This window comes from Littorina saxatilis, linkage group LG1 (assembly GCF_037325665.1).
Source record: "Littorina saxatilis isolate snail1 linkage group LG1, US_GU_Lsax_2.0, whole genome shotgun sequence".
Lineage (NCBI taxonomy): Eukaryota > Metazoa > Mollusca > Gastropoda > Littorinimorpha > Littorinidae > Littorina > Littorina saxatilis.
This window is the reverse complement of record NC_090245.1, coordinates 32,895,806-32,920,575: the sequence shown is the minus strand read 5'-3', so window position 1 is coordinate 32,920,575 and position 24,770 is coordinate 32,895,806. Positions and strand designations below refer to the sequence as shown.

Here is a 24,770-nt window from a genome sequence, read left to right as displayed (position 1 = left end):
GTTGCATCACTGTCAAGAAAAAATCGTCTGCTCCAGCGAGCGCCGAAACCAAACGGTTGATTATCACGTGACACTTTTGCCATATTTAGAGCTGTTTGCACAGTAATTACAGCCGCGAAAAATAGCTCGCTTGAAACTGTCTTTCATATCAATTCCTTTGTAGCCTAATTTAAAAATTACACAACACCATGAAAAATCATTATCGACGATCGCGAATCTGCTTATATCCATAACACATTACGAAAAGATCTAAATATGTGAAAAAAATCGATTTCCTCGCCAGACAAGGAAACCCAAGGCATCCTGTCGGGGATAGAATCAGCCGAACTCATTTTGACCTGAGGTCAGGATGTGTTCATGCATGTTCGCGTATTCACACGACAACTGTTTAAAATGTAGAAACCGATGAACAGAAAACCTTCGGACATCCAGCGCCAGGCTCTCAGTCTGTGAATGACAGTAATCTTCTATCATCACGCCTTTTAAATAGACATTTGTTTACTTTTAATTGGTAAAAGGTGACAACCATTGGACATCTATCTATATCTATATACGGCTTGTGTGTGTCTGTCTGTCTGTCTGTGTGTTCACGATTCACGGCCAAAGTTCTCGATGGATCTGCTTCAAATTTGGTGGGCATATTCAGGTAGACCCCGGACACAATCGTGGAAAATTTTGAACCGATTTTGGTTTTTCTGTACATCCATTCCCAGTAACTCTTCCTTATCTTCTCCAGTGTTTTGCGCGTTTATCTCCCTTCCTTCGTACGGTGCGCCGGCGAAGCCGTCCCGGCAAAGCCGGGTATTCGGCTCTACTTCTTCCCGGCGAAGCCGTACCCGGCGAAGCGGGTATTCATCCAGTTTATCTATATTTCTGCGATGACAAGTCACTCCGCGCCACAAATTCAATTTCAGCCCAGCTTCTTCCAACGCCCACATTCTGTTACTTGCGTCATCACCTCATATTTTCCGTCACGAGGTCACGAGGTCAAAAATGAACATGTCTAGCGTCCGCACGACGGATGCCCCTTGTTCTCACGACAACATGTGAAACTTGAGCCCTCTCCCCTTCCCACACAAGCTGTTCAATCATCATCACCACCACAGAGCATCTTTGTCATCACTTCGTTCTTAAAACGTCGAGAAGTTTCACACACACATAGCCATCACATAAACCGGCTCCTTTATTTGCACGATGACCGCTCGCTGTTCGCACGACAACACGCAAAACTAACGAAACCTGAGTTGTCCGTCCCTCACGCATGCTGTTGCCTCGATCATCACGTCGTGATTAAAGCGTCGAGGTCGGAAGCGGCCTGGGTGGGCGGTAACAATCTGCAAACAGCAAGAAGCTGAACGTCTGTGATGAGAATCACGCGGGGACGAGGGAATAATGGTCTCGGGTGTCCCAAAATGTCGCCGCTATCTCTTGGGTAATCACCTCCACGGCGTGTCGGTTTGCGAGTGATTCTACACAGGACAGCATTATAAAGACGAGATCACACAGGAACAGCCCATCAGTTGTTTGTCGCTCAGGGTATCTGTTTGCCGGTGGTTCCACACGGGGCAGGGCCACACACAAAAACAGTCCATTCACTGGGGTTTGAACAGCGTCTTCCACGGCGTGTATTCACAAGAGAGTGTGAAGGGCATGAAGAGTTCGCCGTGACCCGCCCTTGTCAAACAGTGTTGTGTTACCTACATGTCCTTACGGAGAGTCGTCAAAGAAAGGGCATCTATCACACAAGGAAACCCGAAACAAAACATAAAAGAGGAAGAACTGTTTAGGCGGAACAAAACTTAGGGGAAAATGGACATTGAGGCATAAGATGAAGGTCATAGGGAGGTGGGGGGTGGAGGGGGGGGCAGTATACATGGTGTCATTGAGGGTCGTGAATGGAAGAACTCCGTAATACAAAGAAACCCGTACATTGACTCATTGAGGAATAAGATAAAGGTCAATAGGGGAGGGGAAGGGGGGGGGGGGGGCTTTATTAAACTGAACATGTGTTTATGGGGACGGTCGTCAAGAAAAAATCCCAATGACATAAAAGGAAACTGGAAACGAAAGCAACCGATGAAGGGAAAAAATAAAACCGTGGGAGAAATGGACACGAAGGAGTATGGTGGAGGTTATTTTTGGCGAAAGAAAAGTTTAGGAAAACTAGAAATGATCGTTGTGTGAGATGAACGACATTTTGGGGAGAAACAAACCGTTGAAACAAATGAACACGGAAGCGGAACGTGCAGAAGAAAAGCTTGGATCAACGCGCTTAGAGAAATAGACACGGAGGTAGCAGCTTCCTTGGAAACGTTTCACAAACAAAATACAACAGCAACAGGTCAAGTTAAGCTGGGGGGGAAAACAGGGATGCAGGTGAGACGGGAGGACAGCGTCGGTGGAAAAGTTTACGAAGAAAGTAAACAAGGAAACGGACAGGACAGCAAAAGGTCAAGGGCAGCTGTTTACGAAAAAAAACAACCGAAGACATCTTCAGATAAAAAGGGCAGTGTTGGCGAAAAAAAGTTCAAGGGAAATGTAGGCAAGATATTTCTGACCAGCACGAGTCGAGTAAATTAGTACCTTGCTGGTAGCTGACTTGAGATTACAAACGTTGTCATCATGGACAAAGTGCAAACGACACATGCGAGTTTCTAACCTGCCCCATACAGACACTGTGATCCCCTTTACGCGTCATAAAAGCCTGTGAAGACACAGCCCAAGGTCGACGGAAAGCTTTCTGCCTGCACCTCCCGTCAACACCACGAAATCCGAAAACGTCCTTTACGGTCACAAATAACTTCACCAGAAATTAGATGATTTATAAGAGACTCTCCTGCTTGTTTATCGTACCAACGGGATTTTCCTTCATCATACATGCATGTAAAGCAACGAAGCATGTACAAGATAACAATTACGTATAACTCTGTCAGTTTCAGAATCTTCCGAAGTACAGTGGTACCTGCGATGAAAGGACGCCCTTGGGACTAGCCAGAAGTGTCACGTCTTTGCAGGTGGCAGGCCAAAGGAAAGGACAGGTATATTTTGGTGGAGATAATCGAAGGGGCCTCACAACGCAGGTACCCCTGTAGTCCATTTCAGTAATTCGATGCGTTCTCTATTCGCTTGCCACCGACACCATCCCTACAAAGACCACGACAGCATCCATCAATTTCTGTGTTAAATGCCCTCCGCAAATTAACAGAAAGACTGTCGCTGTCGTTGCTAAGCACAATCCTGGGTCAAGCAAAGGACAGACAACTGTCGTGTCCTGTAGCGATGGATAATCGCCCCTGGCTTTGTTCCGCAGTCGGCACCATGGGTGGTTGGTCAGAGATGAAGAAGAGAGTATCGCCCCCCAACCCAACACTCCCTCCCCCAACCTCACGTTAGGACCGCAAAACATCTAAAAAAAAATCTTGAATGGGAGGAAATCTTAAAATGAAGGTAAACTGATGTTAGGATAGACGTCAAAGGGATCAGGCTCGTAAAGGGTGAAGTTGTGAAGTTGAGGTGCGGTGGTGGTGGAGGGGGGGCTGTGGGGGGGGGGAGTGGTCTTCTTTATTCAAACTCGATGTTCTGACCCACTTGTGTCGTAGTAAAATGAATGCAGTGACCAATATATCTATAAAAGTATGCACTTACTGGTGTGCAAATGCGAGAAACTCTCTCTCTCTGGGTTGCTGTGACCTACCGATTTGTTTTCCCGTGGCATGTCTCATTTTTCTTGTCCCTGCTGACGTCATCAACAATGCATTATGGGAGCAATTCTGTTCCGGAAGTTCCGCTTGCAATTCTTTTAGCTCTGCGTTGTGGTGTGTTATGCTGACACATGAGAGTGACAAATTAAGCCCAAAGGAATCATTTGTTTTGCGTAAGTAACACATTAGCTTAAAGTGATGCATGCTAGATGCAGTTAAATCACATCACATTTCTTTATTGGTGTCGTTCCGGCAAAACGTTCCAATAACAGACAAATTTCTAATCATAACAGAATTTCGAAACACAGAAACTGGAAGCAAACACTGTGGCACAGACAAACAGACAGACAGAGCCTTACAGACACCCTCACCCACAGAGAGAGAGAGAGAGAGAGAGAGAGAGAGAGAGAGGTTATCTTTATAACTATGTATGGCATTGTGCCTCCCCCCCCTTGAGCGTTCTGTGCATCCTTTCATTGCGTCGTCGTTGACTCTTTCTCTCTCGCTCCTTCCATTTGTCTATGCAAGGAACTGTGCGTCAACTTCATGGAAACTATCAATACAAGGTACCTCTAGATCTTTCTTCCTGTAGTACAATAGTAATGTGACCCTAATAGGAGGTTCCTCAACAAGGCGTGCCAAGTTCCACTTTCTCTATTCTCTCGTGTGTTACAATTCGACCCTAATACGTGTTTCGTTGAACTGTACGTTTCATCACCAAGAGGCCAGCACTGGCCTCAACGGGGCGAATTGCGAAGCATATTACTGTTAGTCCCTTTTGGCCAAACGTCAAGGCGTGGCGTCGCTGTGTCCGCACTGACACCTGACCCAGGGCTGACCGCCACACTCAATCTGACCGAAATCTCCAGTCTTGCCCCCATGTATACATGTACCTTACCTATGATCTACACGACTTGCTAAATATGCACCATACAACCCCTACGGCATAAAAACCAGAGACCGGCCTTCCAGTGTGCACACAGTCAGCTGCGACTTTACTGTCCGTGAGGTATGATTAATCTACAGTGTCCCACTATACTTGATATGAATAGGAAAAATATTTTATCCTCGTGAACTTTGCCAGCGATAATAGGGGGATGGTAACAGGGCCAGGAGGGAGGCACAAGATAAGGCAAGGCAAAATGCCAACTGTTTAAATTCAAGTTTATGGTATTGGTAACATCATTATGCAAACGCTCTGCAAAACCCTTGGCAAAAAGAAAGTTCTGTTGACTGCTCCTATTTTAAAATCCAATCCTTTCTTTAAATTCGAACAGTTTTAACTGGACCAATATGCGCTGCGAGGCTGTCTTTTCGATTCTTGTATTAGAAACCACCTTGTGAATATAAAAGAACTCTTACATGGTCTGCCGTCGTATATAAACGTGTGCTGCAGTACACATGCCCATCAGTGGGGTAGACTAGCGACAAGGCTAACGGGGCGTTTCTGTGTTGTGGCCGTTACAGCATGAGAGACACACACCTGTACCTGTCGGTTGTGTTCAGGTGACAGCAACTCATCTTACAGGGACTCAAGGCTACAGGTGACAGCATTACACACTTTACCCATTTCGCGACATGGACACTGGATCCGTCTGTGGGAAACCAATAATGCTCTCCACAGCAGGTGTCACTGTCAGTGTTACAAAAATTACAACTCGTTCTGAAGCTGACGATGGGGTAAAAAAAAAAAAAGGGTCAAAAGAGATCCAAACTATATTGTGCACAAAGAGTGGGGGAAAAGCTGTATCATAAGCAACAATATCACCAACAATAACACCCACACCAACAATACAACGCCACAGCCAGGTTTTCTCCTGACACCTTAGCTGCCACTATCAAACCGGGCTATCACAGGGCGACCCATAATTAACTGCTGTCTCCGGACAATAAACAAGCTGGCCACACCAGGCCGCGGCCGTCATTGTAACAGATGGAGGGAGCGACACCGGACACTTGTTCCCAATGGTCACTCTATCCCAATGACCAGGGGGCAGGACAGTTTGTGGACAACGGATGACCTGCTGGGGTGAACGGTCAAACCTGCTCGTAAACAGGGCCAAACTCTCACCTTTTCGCTAATAGCAGGATTGAATTGAATGGAAAGGTGCTTGAATTCGAGAAGAATGCTGACAGGGGAGAAAGAAATAGACAGACACTGACGGACGGACGGATAGGCACACAGACGAGTAGACAAAGTCGGACAGAGCTAGAAGTGAGAAGACAGAAAGTAAGAGATAAAGACAGAGACAACAGAAACAGTACGACAGAAAGGACTCTCTCTCTCTCTCTCTCTCTCTCTCTCTCTCTCTCTCTCTCTCAGAAACAGTACGACAGAAAGGACTCTCTCTCTCTCTCTCTCCTCTCTCTCTCTCTCTCTCTCTCTCTCTCTCTCTCTCTCTCTCTCTCTCTCTCTCTCTCTCTCTGTGACAAAGACACTGAGCTTAGCAAAAGAGTGACACCTCAGCAAAAGGCAAACCTGTAAAAAATAAAGTTAACAAGTTGGGCAAAGGCTGAGCATTCAAACATATATATGCATACCAAACCCCAAAGCGTCCTTCAATGCCGCAGGATATAATAACCAAGATAGCATATTACCCACATTACTCGTCCCACAAATAGGATACAATGTATTCACCGCTCCCAGCTAAGTAGCTTCTTGTGTGACACGATTTGTACCAGACGACACAGCTTCTGCCCACCTCCCACAACCCCCTTCACAGGCAATCAAACGTTACTTTCTATCCCTCTACTCCTCTCCCCCCCCCCCCCCTTGCACCCCCTACAGAGAGGGAAAGGCAATCAAATAGCTTTTTCTGATCAATTTCTCACTCTAGGATCTGCCCAACAAACATCTCCGCCCGCACACACCCCCCTCCCCCCCCCCCCCCCCACACACACAGGCAATCAAATTGCATTTCTTGTGACAGTCCCCGCTAACCGGACAGCTACAACTGTTGTTCCTTCGTCACAGAGCGTGTACTGTGTACATGTATACCACCGACATGTATCTCTATTTGGAGCTCTTGGTTCTAACAGGGCTTCCTTCCTGGAATGAAAGGCTCTGTTCACAGACGTACGCCTCGTTTCCTGGACTAGCATTACTACGTTTGCAGGAATGCGTGATTGATTGAAGCTTACTTTGATTCAGAACGTACTGTCCTGCTCAGTTCGTCCAGTTATGGAGATTACTTCGATGTGGTGTACAATACTAAGCATAAAATTAACACATCTATTTTTACCGAATTTTCTGATGTCCATAAAAATTGTGCATGCCTTTGCCAACGAATCTCTTCTCCTTTGATATAAATATGTGTCTAATTAATTCCGTTATATATATTTTCCCCAAAACACTCCATTATTATATACATTATCCGCTTATTATATATAGTATCTGTATCTCATTACTTTGATTGGATATCAACGTCGTATGACTTAGCAGACTGACATTTATGCGAGCTCTTTAAATCAAAATCATGAGCTTGCGTGTAACAGGAATGCAAAAGTGTAACTCTTTAAACAATGTTCTGTCTTGCTAAAGTATAATTTTAAACAAATTCTACAGTAACACATAAGAACAAGAAATATACTGTTTATTACGAGTTTAACCATAACATTTCAAGCTCATGCCTCATGCCAAAATAAACATCATCAGAAAATGACAACGCGAAAAACAAAAAACAAAAAAAACAAAACCAGGACCCGCATTAGCGAGATAGCATGCATTGACAGATCACAGCTAAACACGTAATACGTGTCCTCACATTTAATCACATTGTTTTTGTCAACAGAGTCTTAAAAAGTGTCTGGCGTAATATATTACGCACCTGTCGCATGTGTTAATGTGCGGACAATCCCGCGAGATGCGCTAATAAAAGGACAGTTTGACATCAGTCGTGAGACTTCAGAGCAAAACTCATCTTCTGAACGCAGACAGTTATTCATGATCATGTGTCCTGAATGGAGTGTTGGGGGGATTTTGTTTTTCTATGACGATTCGTACGTGCTCTATAAAACGTGTCCGCTTATGAGATTTTTCATACAACGGCGAAATTTGTCGTAAACTAACCTGTCATAACTTATTTTCAGTTTAGCGTAAGTCAGTGACTCTTCCTTATGAATACAAACAAAAACCACTTGTTTTTTCCCCAGTTAGATTTCTGATTGAAAATGTGCCGTTTCCGATGTGTAATGTGTGAAACCTATCACTTGTAAACTCAATACGTGTTTCGTTTTTGGAGTTCATGCAACAAAGACGATTTCATCCTACGTTCGGTCTGCACGTGCTCGGAACTGAAGTCGTTTCCTTGTCCGCCCTGTATGTATCAGTATGAGACCCGTCAAATTGTTGAATTCAAATCCTGTAGTCGTGTCCACACACACACACACACACACACCACCGTTATATTAAAAAAAAAAAATTTAAAAAAAAAGTAACGGCACCGACCAACTGAACACTCCTTTTCTCGCTAAACTCTTCCAGAGACCAGCAGCTGTCCACTGAGAATTAATTAAACCTACATCGAAGCAAACACCTGAAGAATACTTCACTGAGGAAAGTACATTAACCTAAGGTGGGCGGTAGCACTTACTTGGTAACTAACTTACACCAAATAAGATATATATATGCCAACAAACACACGGCAAATTGATAAACCGTAAGGAAAACACGTGAGCCGAGACAGCCTACGATAGGCGCGTCGAGACCACAACGGAGTTCTATGTCTTAGTCTTCCGTCAAGTGCAGTTGGTTTCCTTCCACCAGAGGAGTTATATATATATACACTCTGAGTGGTATTTTTGGCAGAGCGGAGGGAGAAAACCCTCCTGACTGGATGCCTTCAATCAGCCATCAGGAAAAAAAATCGGTGTCTGTCTGTGCTCCTGTCCCGTCTTCTGACCGAATAGAAGGAGTGTCCGTGACACTGACAGTGGAGAGTGGGTGTCGCGAATGTTAGCTTCTATTAATGTGGATTTGCGTTTACTTCCAGCCTGAAGATTTAGTGAACCACGCATACTGAGTCAGTTTGACCGAGTTTATTTCCCACAATTAAGAATTCAGCGAAACATACTGACTGAGACTGAATGTGTCTGTTTTCACTACGAGTGATAAAAGACTAAGGCTAATGAATGGCTAGCCTATTCATGCTCAAAACCGCAGGATCGACTGAGACTGAATGTGTCTGTTTTCACTACGAGTGATAAAAGACTATGGCTAATGAATGGCTAGCCTATTCATGCTCAAAACCGCAGGATCGACTGAGACTGAATGTGTCTGTTTTCACTACGAGTGATAAAAGACTATGGCTAATGAATGGCTAGCCTATTCATGCTCAAAACCGCGGGATCGACTGAGACTGAATGTGTCTGTTTTCACTACGAGTGATAAAAGACTAAGGCTAATGAATGGCTAGCTTATTCATGCTCAAAACCGCAGGATCGACTGAGACTGAATGTGTCTGTTTTCACTACGAGTGATAAAAGACTAAGGCTAATGAATGGCTAGCGGCATGCTCAAAAACGCGGGATCGACTGAGACTGAATGTGTCTGTTTTCACTACGAGTGATAAAAGACTATGGCTAATGAATGGCTAGCCTATTCATGCTCAAAACCGCGGGATCGACTGAGACTGAATGTGTCTGTTTTCACTACGAGTGATAAAAGACTAAGGCTAATGAATGGCTAGCTTATTCATGCTCAAAACCGCGGGATCGACTGAGACTGAATGTGTCTGTTTTCACTACGAGTGATAAAAGACTAAGGCTAATGAATGGCTAGCTTATTCATGCTCAAAACCGCAGGATCGACTGAGACTGAATGTGTCTGTTTTCACTACGAGTGATAAAAGACTAAGGCTAATGAATGGCTAGCTTATTCATGCTCAAAACCGCAGGATCGACTGAGACTGAATGTGTCTGTTTTCACTACGAGTGATAAAAGACTATGGCTAATGAATGGCTAGCCTATTCATGCTCAAAACCGCAGGATCGACTGAGACTGAATGTGTCTGTTTTCACTACGAGTGATAAAAGACTAAGGCTAATGAATGGCTAGCCTATTCATGCTCAAAACCGCAGGATCGACTGAGACTGAATGTGTCTGTTTTCACTACGAGTGATAAAAGACTAAGGCTAATGAATGGCTAGCTTATTCATGCTCAAAACCGCAGGATCGACTGAGAAGCACGTAAAAGCTCGACGGACGGAAATAGCGAGAGGTCGCTGGTTCGAATCCGGGCCGGGACGGACACGGGTCAACTTTATGTGCAGACCCAGAGACGGTATCCATCTCCCACCCCCGTGTCACCACAATGGCACGTTAAAGATCTTGGTCATTCTACCATAAGTGCAGATGGCTGATACCACCTAAACACGCACACATCAAAAGCCGTGAGGGCGTAAAACTCGAATCGTATAAACCAATTCATGTCCAATATAGGCAATTAAGACCTGACGGACAATAAGCCCCTTACAATTTACTAATAGCGAGAATGAAAACATAATCACCAACCACAATCATAATAAAAGTAGAACGACACCACCACGAACAATCAGCAACACAAACAACCTTCCGGCAGAAAAGAAACGAAGTCTTCGATCAACAAAACAATGTAAACAAATTCCTAACATGATTCCATAAACACAAGGCAAACATATGTTGGCGTTGTCTGGTCAAACTAAAAGCTTACTGAAGGGAAGAGAATCCGCGAGAAAACATACAAATAATGCATCTGCCAACGATGTGAGAAGTCAACAATTCATCAACTTACTTTTTCCGTCTGAATTCCCATTCCGCCCGTTGGTCCCTCAGATATCATCTGACACAGTTCTTTTCAGCTTCTGGTTATACACATTGTTCACTTCCATGTCACGGTACAGCCATTTTGATCTGTGTCAGTGTCATCGTGATAAAGTCACAATATCTACGTCTGTGGACAAGTATCTGTCAAACTCCAGCTACATAATCCAGATGTCTCTACCAGCTTCAAAACGAAACGCACAACAGATGTTCAAAAGTATATTGACTGGAAAAGAGTCAACAGAAACCCAACTTCATTACAAATCCTGCAGTAAAACATTTTGTTGGTAATCCTATCATTTGTCCAGTCCTTTTGTGATCCTTACACAAACTGCGCCTGAAGTAAAATGCTATCAACCTTTTACTCCCAACCTGAACCTTATCTGAACTTGTCCCACAAAACTAACAAAGCTTGGAAATGTTTACCTGGATGTTGTATTATTTTTCGTCCAGCAGGCTATGCATTACAAAGTTGTCGCAACACCTGGTGGGGTCCCACGCGCCTTTGGCGTCATAACACGATTGTACCGTATAAAATCGATAGCGTACGCGTAGTAAGGTGTCAAATAGTGTCAAGACTCCCACACAAAGAGGACAAGAAATACACATATATAGGACATACGTATGATGCAGACAAACACAAAATCGCCCCCAGATATTCGCCAGTTGTTGTGAGTCTGTGCACAGCTGTGACCACGGCGTGTCGGGTTATTGGCGTACAATTTCATCACTCCTCACTTTGCGCACGTACAGCATCCACGTGAATACACAGTGACATGTTATTTACGTACACTGTCAAGGTGCATGCGGCGCGGGTTTGTGTGTAGGCTGGGCTTGATTTATGTCTACACAATGGCGTTTGAGTGTCCACTTCCTGTCGATGAATGCTGGTTACAATTGTTTGCTCTACAAATTACAGTCATGTTTACCTTATCGGAATATTGATGCTCACCCATTCTTTCACTAAATACCGTCCACAAAAAGTTGTCACACTTACATGTCCTTATTTATACAAGAGGACGTGCAAACCTGGATATGATCGCTTTAAATCGAGAAGAAGTCTCGATGGACTGTTTTCCTTGGATTAAACAAACAGAAAGTTCTAGACGTGTTAATAAACTCTTCCTGTGGTGCAAAACCAAACACTGAATGTTTTGATGAGAACGCTCTAAAGTATACAATCAAACTTACTCCAGCCATTGACTGTTGCATGAATTATTGATAAGAACATGTCTGTAATGTTGGTTTAAACAATTTATTCCGAAAATTGCAGATAACAATGCCGCATGCAATCAATTTAACAAATGGAGCACAACAATCAAGGCTTATACACGTGCTCCTAAAATGTGACTGTAATGTTTTACTCAAGCTAGGAAGAACCAATTTAGACAACGCAAAACAGCTATTTTGACGACTCGTTTCACCGAATACTGTGTCATTATCGGGTCTCAGGTTATCAACCTACTCATCAATTCCAAATAATAAACACCATTATTTAGTAAGCCCAAGTTACATTTAACAGTCGCGTGAGTGAGAACCACTTGTTTTGCTTCAACCGTATGTGTCAAATAATAAACACCATTATTGAATAAGCCCTTACATTTAACAGTCGTGTAAGAACCACTTTTGCTGTTTTGCTCCAACCGTGTTTGTCAGTCTCCAGCTGGGTCACCTCTTCTTCATAAACACCGAACAACAAACAAACAAAAGTGACCGATCACTCACTCACTCAATCAGCTCCGTTTCAACTGACCTCAAAAGACTGAGACATCTAACAAAAACACACTCGAAGAAGCTAAGGCCAAAAAAAAAAAAAAATACGGTAACCCGACCGACCCTAGTTTTTTCGCGCGACCCTAGACTTTTTTTTGGCATTTGGGAAAAAAAAAATCTTGTTTTTTTGGCAAAATAACGTGAAAATATGGTTATTTGGAAAAAAGAAAAAAAAAAAAAAGAATCCCGACCTACCGACCCTATTTTTTTGGCCTATGTTACCGTAAACAGACCTTTTTTTTTTTTTTTTGCCTAATCTTACGGCTCATTTCTCTTACACAATGCTCGCACCCCTGCGAACAACAATCCCTCCGAGCCCAGAACTAATCACCAACAAGACCCACGAGCCGAAGACGTCATGACATAAGAACACCTCTCGGGGTACCACTTCTGCTGGACAAGTTTCAACATCTCCGGGATCATCACCAACAACTGCCCACAACATGGCGTTGAAGCAAGATAAATCCCCTCAGCTCTGCGGCAAGCCGTACATGTTGTCAGCTGGTCCACAGCTCAGCTCCCGTAGCTTGTAGGTCTCCGTCTACTCAGTCTAGACTGTTTGCACGTGCATGTATCCCCGGAGGACAGTCATGTCCGTGTCACTGTCCGTCGGATAAAACCCAGTGTGTATGTTCTCCTACTCTGGCTTTACTTTGTTTTTAATATTTTAAAAAATCGATTTATCGAGTGGATTAGCCCACGTCTTGCGTGTCTAGTAATTGATTTAATTACTCGATTGCACGGGTATTTTTCATTTCTTGCAAGTTTCGTCGATTTCGTAATGACCTTGCTTGATTACTATTCTTTAGCTGTGCCAGAGCCTGATTAAATTCAATGAATGCAGAGAGCAGACCTATAGGTTCCTTTCATTCAAAGCCTTGAGAGCAGTAATAATTTCGTCGCCGCCGTGGGGGAGGGGGGGGGGAGCAACAAATTAAGATTCCTTAAAAAAAAAATAAGAGGTGTCTCAAAAGAGTCAAACTCACGTCCCCCCATAAACAAACTGCGAGGGGAAAAAGGAGGACATTATTTTTATGACGTGACACAGCCCTCTGGCCGATGACATCGTAAGATCACGAAGACGCATCGTCTGTATCAGATACGGCCCCCAGCCGTGCAAGGAATGTAAGAAATTGGGCAAACTCGTGTCCCAAGGAAACCGTACCCTTCCCACACCCGCCATACATTTCGGCACCCGTTTTTCCCTCTCTAAGACTATCCTTGAAGAGGTTCTTTGTTCACGAAGCCAGCTACCTAATGCTGAGCTCCTGGTGTGAAAGAATCTAAACAAAACCTGGCATGCGTCTTAAGAAAGTATGTGTGCGGGTAGCAGGCAAAAACTGAAGGTAGAACAAAGAGACAGAAAACAGCAAGCACTGCGTCCTTAAACAGAAAAGTAGACTTTGTTTCTGTTTCACAACTGGAAAGCAAAATCTTTTTAAGCGGTAAGAAAACAAACAAACAAACAAACAAACAAACTTTTCTGATGATCAATTAACATAAAGTTCATTATAAGAATGTTTGCAAACATGTAATACTTGCACACTGAACTACATTGAGCTATCAAAACAGGCCGTAATCTGCATACAGTCTCAGAAACTATGGATAGTATTACAGCATAAGACCGTGATGCAGAAAATGGTCAACACCTGTAATTATTTTCACACCAACAACCCACGAACACGCGATTATTCCACACCTGCTGATTATTCAACAAAGCTGATGACCACTTTCGCCATAATCAATAACTACTGAACCAATGCTACCCGCACCAGTCCACAAAGCAGCGAGCACCTCTACCAACGAGAGTGGGAATGTTCCAGCACCCGAACAAACAAAAGAGTATTCCAGCAATGCTTTCATTAGGCTGGCACTATTGGCAGAACGAAGGGTTGACATAATATCTGGCAGGTAACGGTAATAACGGCGGCAAAGCAGACACGCCGTTGATACAACCCTCTCGTTGCAATTAGCGCCTGTAGGAGATCAGTGCCAAAGCCCTGACCGTTGCAGACAGCTTCGGGACATGGCAGGCAGTCTTCTCTCAACGGATCATCCCCGTTCAATCTCTACAAAATACACTGTCGTCGAGCAAATCCCAAATAAAGCCCGAAACAGTCATTGATTTTCTGCCCCAAAGCAGCATTTGAGGGGAACAAACAAAGAATACGACACCCCAACAAATACAAAATAAAAATGGTAATAACAGTTTTGTTTTTAAGTCTTGACTTTGCATTGTTGGAAGTCTGTCTTTTGGGGGTTTGTCCATCGACAGCGCTCATACTCGAACATCTACCGCCAGTTTTGTTTTACACCACCTAAACATTCTACCAGATTCAAAGACGCAGACACGTTAACAGCTTATGACACTTACAACGTCCATACAACCAATAATAAACGTGTCCAGGTTAGGCGCAGCGGTGACTGTCTGACCATCTCACTCTCGGAATGCTTAAAATGCCAAGAAGGCATGACACTAATTCAATACATTAGAATTTCTCCATGAGCACCCATGCCTGTAAGCTAACAGCTCCAGGACTCCAAATCGTGCACATGTCTCGATGGTTTCAGGTGTACTACAGCTGTGAAAGTCTGGATCGATCCATGAGCTGAAAAGAGCTTGTTGGCCGTAATTCTATGACCCGAGGCTTTCTATTTACGAGGATTACTCGTATCAGTACTGACATCGTATTGTGCGAGGGTATAAAGGCGACGACGGACCAATTACTGCTCTCTAGGCTGTGAATGAAAGAAACTTAGTTAAGCTCTCTCTGGCACAGTAATAGAATACTAAGAGACCAAGGTCATTACGAAAACAACATTGACACATGGAGAGGCCCTCAGCTGGACATCAGCTTGGTTACTGATTTAAGCACAAAGTCGATTATTGATAATAGCCGTCCACAGTGGTAGTAAGACTGAGATAAACGCACACTGACACACAGAGGGAAACCCAGGCTGTCACACACACACACACACACACAAAGAGAGACACACAAGCACAAAAAGGACTCTCTCTCTCTCTCTCTCTCTCTCTCTCTCTCTCTCTCTCTCTCTCTCTCTCTCTCTCTCTCTCTCTCTCTCTCTCTCTCTCTCTCTCTCTCTCTCTTATCACGTGCTGAAGTTTTCCGACCTCCTTTTGTTGGTTAACTTTTTAACTTTTTAATTTTTAATTTTTTAATTATTATATAATTGTGTGTCTATGCGTCCCAAGGACAGATTGTAAGAAAAGGCGTAGCCCTAAATCCTAATCCTTGTTAAATAAAGTTCAGTTCAATTCAATTCAACTCTCTCTCTCTCTCTCTCTCTCTCTCTCTCTCTCTGTCTTCACCGTATTACAACCATCTAACACAAATTCTACTCCTAAACTATCCCCTGCCGTGCAAGGCATCAATGTAATCCACACACACACTACTTCACGTCTGTAACTTTGTGACTGACAGAACCATGCCCTGGGGTGGGGGAAGCGTCGACACGACAAAGTAGGAATTCCGACTTGTCTAATCAACCGTTACCAAGTAACCCCGGAGGGTCGCAGCGGGGATACGATGCAGTGGCACCCCCCATTTAAGACCCCCCATTTAAGACCCCCCGGTTTAAGACTCCCCATTTTAAGACCCCCCATTTAAGACTTCCCTCCGTCCTTTTAAGACCCCCCCATTTAAGACCCCCCATTTAAGACCCCCCATTTAAGACTTCCCTCCTTTTAAGACCCTATTTATACATCCGATTTTCTGTTCGTACGTTCGTTGTGTTCTGTACGTTTACCCCCACTTTAGCTAATTGAAGACTCACTACTCCCTTGTAGGTCCTTAGGGTGTTTATTTCTCCAGATCTGTGGAGGTCTTAACCAGGGGGGGGGGGGGGTCAACAATACCTGTGTGAGTGACAGCAACACCGAAGCTGTTTGCCTGCACCATTTCTTCTTCCCGCCCCGAGGAAAACCGAGCCCTTCCCCAATATTTGATCAACAGCTGGATTCCCAGGGTAATAATATTCCCTGTTGGAAACATGAGCCACGATGATAACTGTTCAGTTCCGCAAGTGTTATAGAGGGTTTGATCGTTACAGATCTTTGGTCGAGAAAATTAGCCCGCAATGTTTATTTGGCCAGGTGACGGCTTTTGTTGGCCACTTTCATCATTATTATAGACTGAAGCTATTTCAAGTTACGGTTGTCGACATCCGAGATACTGCAAATATTAAATGTAGTATCACTTCATAATCGAATCTCCCTTATCGCACCGGGACTCAAAGCGAACCAAACATCCGTCGTTCCCTTAAAAAAACCGACATTTCTGTATCCAAATAAAATTGTAAAAATCCCTCTCGTAAAATCGTCAGAATAAGACAACCTAATCGAATTTACCATACTAGTCAATGCAAAAAGGTTAGGCGGTGATTTGGCTAGTCACCCTCTCTGTCAGATAAATCATAATATGTGCTGTTTCAACTTCTGTGTTTTTTTGTTTTCCCCTTTATTTACAGGCCAATGTTGTTATGATTGCGTCTGGTTATTTTGCGTTCAAACCAAGTTCCTGACTCATTGATGACAAGGGGTATGCATGCCGTGTGTATAACCAAACGGATTGGTGGAACGTCGTGCCAGTTATCTACCTGCCCCATTTCTTACTGTTACTCTTACGCACAAGGAGTGGGGAGGCAGAGAAGGGGTCTACATGTACAGTTTCCATACAGAAAAAACCCCAGTGTGACTAACCACTACCTCCGCCCCCTCGATACCCCCCCCCCCCCCCCCCTACTTTTCTCGCACCAGCCAAAACAAAACGTCGATGAGTTAGCGACTATTGTTTTGCTGTTGCATTTCGCGTCTGTTGTCTTACACAATCTCCTGGCAACTGTGTTCACTGTTTTATCGACAGTTGGGTCTAATCATAAAACCACTCGTGCTGAATCATGCTCGGCTGCTAACATTTGGCAGCGTAGTAATTGACTGGTATTTCAGAGAAAAATGGATAGAACAGCAACTGATTGATGGGTCGAACGCCATTTGCACTAAAACCGGACTAACTACTGAGAAGAAGTAAAACTGCCTGTAACGAGGGTGACACACTGAGTCTGCCATTATGCTGAGCACTTTCAGAAATAGTTATACTGGCACATCTCACCCACACCAACCACCACCATCCCCGTCAGTCTCATTCTCCGGTCTTCGTTTTGTCCTGCATGACCGCAGTCAAATTTGACTAAGCTTTGTCAATGCCAATACCGTTCAGACTGACATAAAGAGTTGAAATAGAAAACTCTCTCTCTCTCTCTCTCTCTCTCTCTCTCTCTCTCTCTCTCTCTCTCCGTTACAAACAATTGTCATCTCATTACCCTAACCAGCCTGTCAGTAGCATCAGCCCCTGCTCTCACTCCCCCCTATCATTACCCGGGACACAGAACAAGAGCGGTGACAGAACGACTCACATTGTCTGCAAAAATTAACTCTCCCCTTTCAGCCCAGGACCGTGCCTCTATCCGCAGATCCCCCACCCCACACACCATTTCAAATCAAGATATCAACAACAAAATCTGAGAAAATCAGGTCTTGCGAGAGAGGGAGGTTCACTGCATTCATAAATTTATACTATGAACAAAAAACGTGAAACAGTTAGGTGTGAAAAAGTGAAAACATTAGTTCTGAAATAAGTTTAAACGAGGGGTTCCCCTGTTCTGACTGCTATCTTTTTTTCCCTGTCCCGCACAGGAAGCGGGAGACAATGGGTGCTTTGCCCTCCAAATCTGGAACAACTTTGTGCCGGTATGTTTGTCTTGCTGTGCTTCGTCACCAGACACTGAGACAAAGCCTCCTACACTGACTTGTACCAAGATCGTGGGATTTGTATTCAGCGCTAAGATCTGTGGTTTTACTGTGTCACAAAAATGAGAACTTCTCCAACTTTTTATTACAGACTTGTTATTAATCTACTGATTTGGGGTGGTTAGGCTTTGTGGACGGAATCTTTTGAGTGGGTAATCAAACCTGAAAGAACGGTTTTTCCAAATCAGATAATTGGTTGTTGCGAAGGAGGCTCATGTATGACAGCTTTGGTTATGTTTCCTTCTCAAATTTCCTTTTCCTTCTTTTTTCCCACTACAGTACTGCCAGACGCAGGTTCTCTATGCAGACTGGTTTTCCTTGTTCTCCCTTACGCAAAACAATTTAAACATGACCATAATTATAATTATTATTTAAAAAAAAAATTAAATTTAAATAAAAATAAAAATTGTGGGGCGGGGGGGTGGGCAGAACTCATGGTGTTCCTTGTGTGGCCCTCTTTGGCTGATTCAAGTTTTGAATTTACAAAAATATCAAACAAGTCATTCTTGACTTTGCTCATTCTGTGACAAAGAACGTACGTGTACACAACATAATACTGGCGTTTAAATGGCTAATTCATGAACATTCATGAATGCCATCCTCACTGCACCACCCCAGCCACCTCACCAATCAGTGGACCCAGAAGCGTGCTTAGTACCAGAACTAAGGGGAACCCCGAAAAGGTCAATGAATCACATCCCTCTTCCAGTTATCACAGAGAGAGACAAGCTCAGCTGCTTGCTCCATTCACTGTCAGCCTTGTCTCTCGCAGTTTGCCAGCGCAAGTTCTGTTTGCCTTGGAGGAAACCGGTTCAACAAACTGACCTAACTGCTGAACAAAGCCATTTTTACGGCCCTCGCTAAGGCTCCAAATCTAAAAAGTTGACAGAAGCACAACTAAAAATTGTTCTTTTTTATTCTTGGCGAGAAACTATTAGGACTCCAACACCACCATCCCCAGGCCTCCCCCCCACCTCTCTCTCCATCAGTCTTTCTCCATCCTTCAGAGCGGTAATTTAACGGTTACTGTTTCGTATTCACGACAATGAGAACAAGCTCGGGATCATCAAGGTTGTAACATCTGAGTTGGGATGAGGATGCATTCATTAAAAGCTTTTGATAATTCGTTTGCACACAAATTAATGGACCAAACGGCAGTAATCGGCATTTCATGCCGACTTTTCCTTTCGTGGTAAGCATCCATGTAAAGGAAACAAACAAAGTAAGCTATTCACAAAAAGTTAAGGATCACTTGCACACAAATTCATAACTTTCCAAATAAGAAAGCCAATGCGTTGGTATTTGGCAAACGTTTAATTCAATGCTTTAGCAATAACGATACAACATTTCCTTCAATTTCGAGCAATCATTTGGTCTGTACATTTTATCAAAGTGTGTACGTATCGAAATTTAATTTCACAAAGTCGTTGAAATCACAAGACATGGCATTCAGATGCTCTCAAAAGTTCAGTAATGCGTGTAACCGCCCTGGCTGTTCTGGCACTCGACGCAGCGAGTCCTCATAGAGTTGACCAGGGTGGTGAAGATCCTCTGTGGAAGCGCCTGCCACTCAGCCTGCAGCTCCTGGTAGAGGTGCTGAACATCCCTGGGGGTGGGGGGGGGGGGGGTGGTTGCTCCTCACTTTGCGATCCAACTCATCCCAGAGGTTCTCAATCGGGTTGAGATCAGGACTGCATGCTGGCCACTCCATTCTGTTGACTCCAGACTGCTGCAGGAAGTCGTTGACCACCCTTGCCCTGCGGGGGCGAGCGTTGTCATCCTGGTAGACAGCCTGCGGTCCCATCTGCTGCGGTGTAGGCACAGCCAGCGGTCGAAGGATCTCATCCCGGTACCGGAGGCCAGTGAGGTTACCCTGTACATGAAACAAGGGTGTTCTGTGGTGAAGGCTGAAGGCCCCCTAGACCATTACAGAACCTCCACCAAAGGCCACCTTTTCTTGGACAGTGGCGTCAATGCAGCGTTCCCCTTGGCGCCTCCAGACCCTCAGTCGGTCGTCGTTGTGGTTCAGGGTGAAGCGTGATTCATCACTGAACAGGACCTGGGACCATTGCTGACGTGTCCACCTCACGTGACGTCTGCAGAAGGCGCGGCGTGCTGCCCTATGGGCTGGAGTTAAGCGTGGCCGTACAGCTGGGCGACGAGAACGGAGGCTAAACTCATGAAGGCGATTCCGTATGGTCTGCTGGCTGATGTTGGTGTTAGTAGCCACCCTCAGCTGCCTTCGAATAATGCTGGAAGAGGCTGTTCTTGTTTGCAAGGCTAGTCGTTCAATGAGACGATCTTCACGTGGAGTTGTCTTCTTTGGTCGCCCAGGTCTGCGTCTTTCCTGGACCCTCCCAGTGGCTGAGAAACGTTGAACCAGTCTGACAATGACCGAGATGGACACTTGAAGTCGCCTGGCCACTTCTCGCTTGGGGACACCATCTTGGAACCATGCAACAGCTCGTCCCCTCTCAAACTCGTTCAATTTTCGTCGGGGAGGCATTGTCAGAAAATGCCTAATACTGGTGGTATGTCTTCTCAAAAAGCCAAGCAAGTGACAGCATCTCACACATAAACAGCAGTGCTTGCACGTGCATAATGGTTTTTCCATGTGGCTTGTGCAATGTGTTCGGGCTGAACGGTCCAAAACAAGGTCCTTTTTCGCAAGTTTCCGCTTTTTCTTTTGCTACCAAACTCAGTAGTACAGAATCCCGTGCAATTTTCCCACTAACACAACATCGCCCACTTACCGCTGAACAAGAATGCATAACAATTTGGTTTGACTGAGAAATAAAGAACAGTAGCGAACTGATTTTATTGACCACCTGTTTTCTCATAGTGATCCTTAACTTTTTGTGAGTAGTGTAGCTGTACTGAACGCTCCTTGCATTACTAATGGATTCGACTTAGACTTGTGACAGCAGATAGTGAACAGCGCATTCTTTCTTGGCCGACTGTCGAGGATTCACCGAGGGTTCCATCTCATGGTGTGTAAGCGTGTGTGGAAAAGGAGAGAGAGATCTGTCTCGCAGATTATGATTTTCTGGTTGAAACAGGACCGACCAGACTTCCCTTCCCCTTCCTCTCCGTGCCTTGTCAAAGCCCTGATTGTTGCCTGAAACAAGGACGCCCTTTCTTGACGCATAACTTGAGCCACCTACTACCAAGTTGGCTAAGACTCAGTGAACAAACAGGCGGACGTTTCTCTCCGAGGAAAAGGATGCGTGTATGATAATTTTTAGAGACGGGCAGGGCATGGTGTCAACCTACGCATTCCTTGCATACAAATTCACGCCGACCGCTATGGCACACCCAGTCTATGTTTAACATCACTGTGAAAACTTAAATTTTAAGACTGCATAATTTGCGGTTTTCGCATACTGATTCATTGAGAAAAAGTACCCAGAATGAAAAGCTGTTTTGGTGTCTGATTGTGTGGGTGGTCGTTTTTGTACCAGTTGGCCTATCACTATCAGTACTTCTTCCGAGTTGGAGGGGAACAAGGTTTGAATGAAAAGGAAGAGTACGGTTGTATGTTGCTTGATCTAGAACACAAGTAACCATGCAGTACCGTCTGCTATCAAGTTTGCATTCATGATCAACGAAGACAGGATTCCTATGCTAACGACAGCTGTGGATTTTCTTGGTTTAACTCGTAACTACCAGAAACGTAATGCCCTGTTTTATGAATGATAAGTCTGTACCCGAAAAGCTAATGGGGCCCCTCAGCATGTGACACGTTTCAAACTTAGAAGTGTACTCACTGTACTGCCCTCATTTTATCATCTACTTAGCATCCTTCAAACAGTGATGAGACCGCTGTTATAAAATTGGAATGATCAGTCTGTACTTGAAAGCTCACTGGGACCCTCTCAGCCTGTGACATGTTTACCTGTAGATCGTCTCGATCAAGCCCTCTGGCTGTGCTGCTGTGACAGAGACTGATCTGATACACTGATAGGAAATGCCTACACAGACCCTTACTGGTATTGAGCACAAGGCCATGTCTACATTTAGATCAATTAAATGTATGTTAATGTCAATCATAAATTAAACTGCTAGTGCTCTGCAGGTTTTTTTAAACTAAGCTCAGAACTTACAATGAAAATACTTCAATACATATTAAATGTTTTTGATCTTTTAGACGAATTTTAACTCAGTGTTAAGGTGGGACAAAGCATTCATTTCCCTATCATCTGTGTGTGTGTGTGTGTGTGTGTGTGTGTGTATGTGTGTGTGTATGTGTGTGCGTGTGACTGAGTGACTGAGTGTGTGTGTGTGTGATGGCCTTTTGTTCCTTTCCATGTTTTCTGGTTTTGAAAAATAAATGAACGGGAAAGTGACACTGAGATGGCCAACAACATACTTCAAAGGGGGGAGGAACCCCACACAGACTGTAAGGCCTAGGGAGCGGGCATTGCACAGAGTTCACCAACACAGGTCCTCCTAAACACATTTTTCCTCGTTCGTTCCGAGCAAGGTGATGGGATGGGACTGTTGGCGCAAACCTTCTTTCTTGTCCTCTACGTGTGCCGACAACAAGACCTCAATGAAGGCCCTCGTCAAGCCTCGAGACTGTGGTGTCGTCAAAGTAAACACCACACGGGGACCAGCAGCGGGATTCAGTTTGCTCAACATTACTAGACACTTCTGGCTCTTTTATCGGCGGCAGAGACAAAGGTCTTGTGTGCTGTCAACGCGGGGCTCACAGCACGTCAAAGTCAAACTCTTGCTCTTGAGTCGAGTTTTGAACAACTCTTTGTGACTTTGAACTGCCAACAATCTATGCAATTGCAAACCAGACGGCCTGTGAAGCTGCCTAGTTCAGCCACGGTGTGCCAGTATTGAGGGCAGGCGTGGGGAGGGGGAGGGGGTGGGAGGGTGGTCGGGGTAGGAGGGGGGTATTATCTAAAACCACAGCACAGAAACTACCCCCTCTGCTGACACAATAAGCCACCCGATGATAATACAATGGCCGGAACAGTGAGTCACACTACACCGCTAAACACGCAAGACAATCAGCTGCTTGTGAAATGACTAGGAGTAGGACTACGGGCCGAAAACACTCAACACTCACTTCCACTCGGGGTAGACAGGTGTAGCGGAGAAAAAGGGGTGGAGTTACTTGATAGGTAAGAACTTACCTGAGCCTCCTCCGTCATGGTGAAACTGAAAGCGGACTCCCAGGTAAAACCAACGATCGATCCCTCACGACGGATGTAAACAAATCCGGGGACAGATGTGGGACATCTGTACACAAAAAGTCGATGACTCTATCCAGTCTCGGGCGACATGGTTACACTTCGGTCACCTGGAATAGCCCTCTCCACTGAGCTCAACTGACGTTTCAAAATTATACACTCCACTGGAAGAGTTGCACGAGGTTAGCGCGAAACACGCACCCAACTTATCTGTGTCACGCTACACTGCTACACACCTCGCAGCACACTCGCACCACAGAAAAGTTTGTATGTACTTCAAGTATTACTCCTCCTCCAATACTTCTTTCTCTCAAACGCAGCACAAATTTGGACGAAGAAAAAGGTACTCCGTGATCCGCGTCCAAAACTGTTGTATATCGACCCCAAAGTGCCAACTTTTCAACGAGTTTCAAGGTCCGGCCGCCGCTGTGTAGTGCAGCAGAACTGCTGGTATGAGTGTGTCTGATGTGTGTGTGTGTGTGTGTGCCGTCTGCGCCAACTTTAGCCCAGCCGGCAGACGAACAGCCAGCCTCGGTTTCGCCGCGTCAAGGTGCCCGGATAAAAACATTCTCACCTACGAGTGGCGTGACGTCACTGCTGCTGGGTCGACGATAGCGCGGCGAGTAAGGGATTGTGGCCGTTAGTTAGGCTCAGTTTTGAAGAAGTTTTTGTTCTCACAAATTCAAATTTTCAATCTTTCTGGCTTGAAAGGACTTATCATTTATCTCAAAATATCCCCATTTCATTCAAAATTCCAACAAAACAACTACTCTCAGGGACTCGTCATGAATGGGGTCAGTTTCACAACGGCTGGTCAGTCAGCTGCGGTCAAGAGTGGAGAGGTTATGTCTGTGACGTCACAAACAACCCAACCCACCTTTACCTGTGCCACGGACGCCAGGTAGAGAGAGGCGAGAGATTGACATACCAGGCGTGCCACGTTCGCGTCATCATGAACAGATCATTTTCATTTCTGGCTCCACTGACAACACTTTTGCCACAGGCGCATGAAAGAAAACATAACAACGAATTAATGTGGGACTTTTAAAACCGAACGCGATTCGGAGAGCTTAACTTCTTCTGCGACGGCTACCCCACTAACGATCGCAGATTGAACAGCACGCGGCAGCAACAACCACCAAGACGTACACGACGACGACAACAACAACAACAACAACAACAACAACAACAACAACAACAACAACGGCTACCCCACTAACGATCGCAGATTGAACAGCAACAACCACCAAGACGTAGACGACAACAACAACAACAACAACAACAACAACAACAGCAACAACGGCTACCCCACTAACGATCGCAGATTGAACAGCAGCAACCACCAAGACGTAGACGACGACGACGACGACAACAACAACAACACCAACAACAACAACAAATAACAACAACGGCTACCCCACTAACGATCGCAGAATGAACAGCAACAACCACCAAGACGTAGACGA

At 44.8% G+C, this 24,770-nt stretch overlaps 1 protein-coding gene across 3 annotated transcripts in view; it reads right to left on the bottom strand.

The window, feature by feature from the left end:
* Nucleotides 1–24,198, bottom strand: part of LOC138967374 (breast cancer anti-estrogen resistance protein 1-like) — an 84,823-nt gene extending 60,625 nt beyond the window's left edge. Inside the window, exon 1 of one of the 3 annotated variants that reach the window (XM_070339929.1) lies at nt 23,248–24,198. In XM_070339929.1, coding sequence (XP_070196030.1) covers nt 23,248–23,265 — 18 coding nt within the window. In that variant the 5' untranslated portion in view covers nt 23,266–24,198. Of the gene's footprint in view, nt 1–10,471; nt 11,081–23,247 lie in introns of those variants that run through there. The other 2 variants (XM_070339921.1, XM_070339911.1) reach the window with 2 other exon arrangements.
* Between the last annotated feature and the right edge of the window lie 572 nt (nt 24,199–24,770).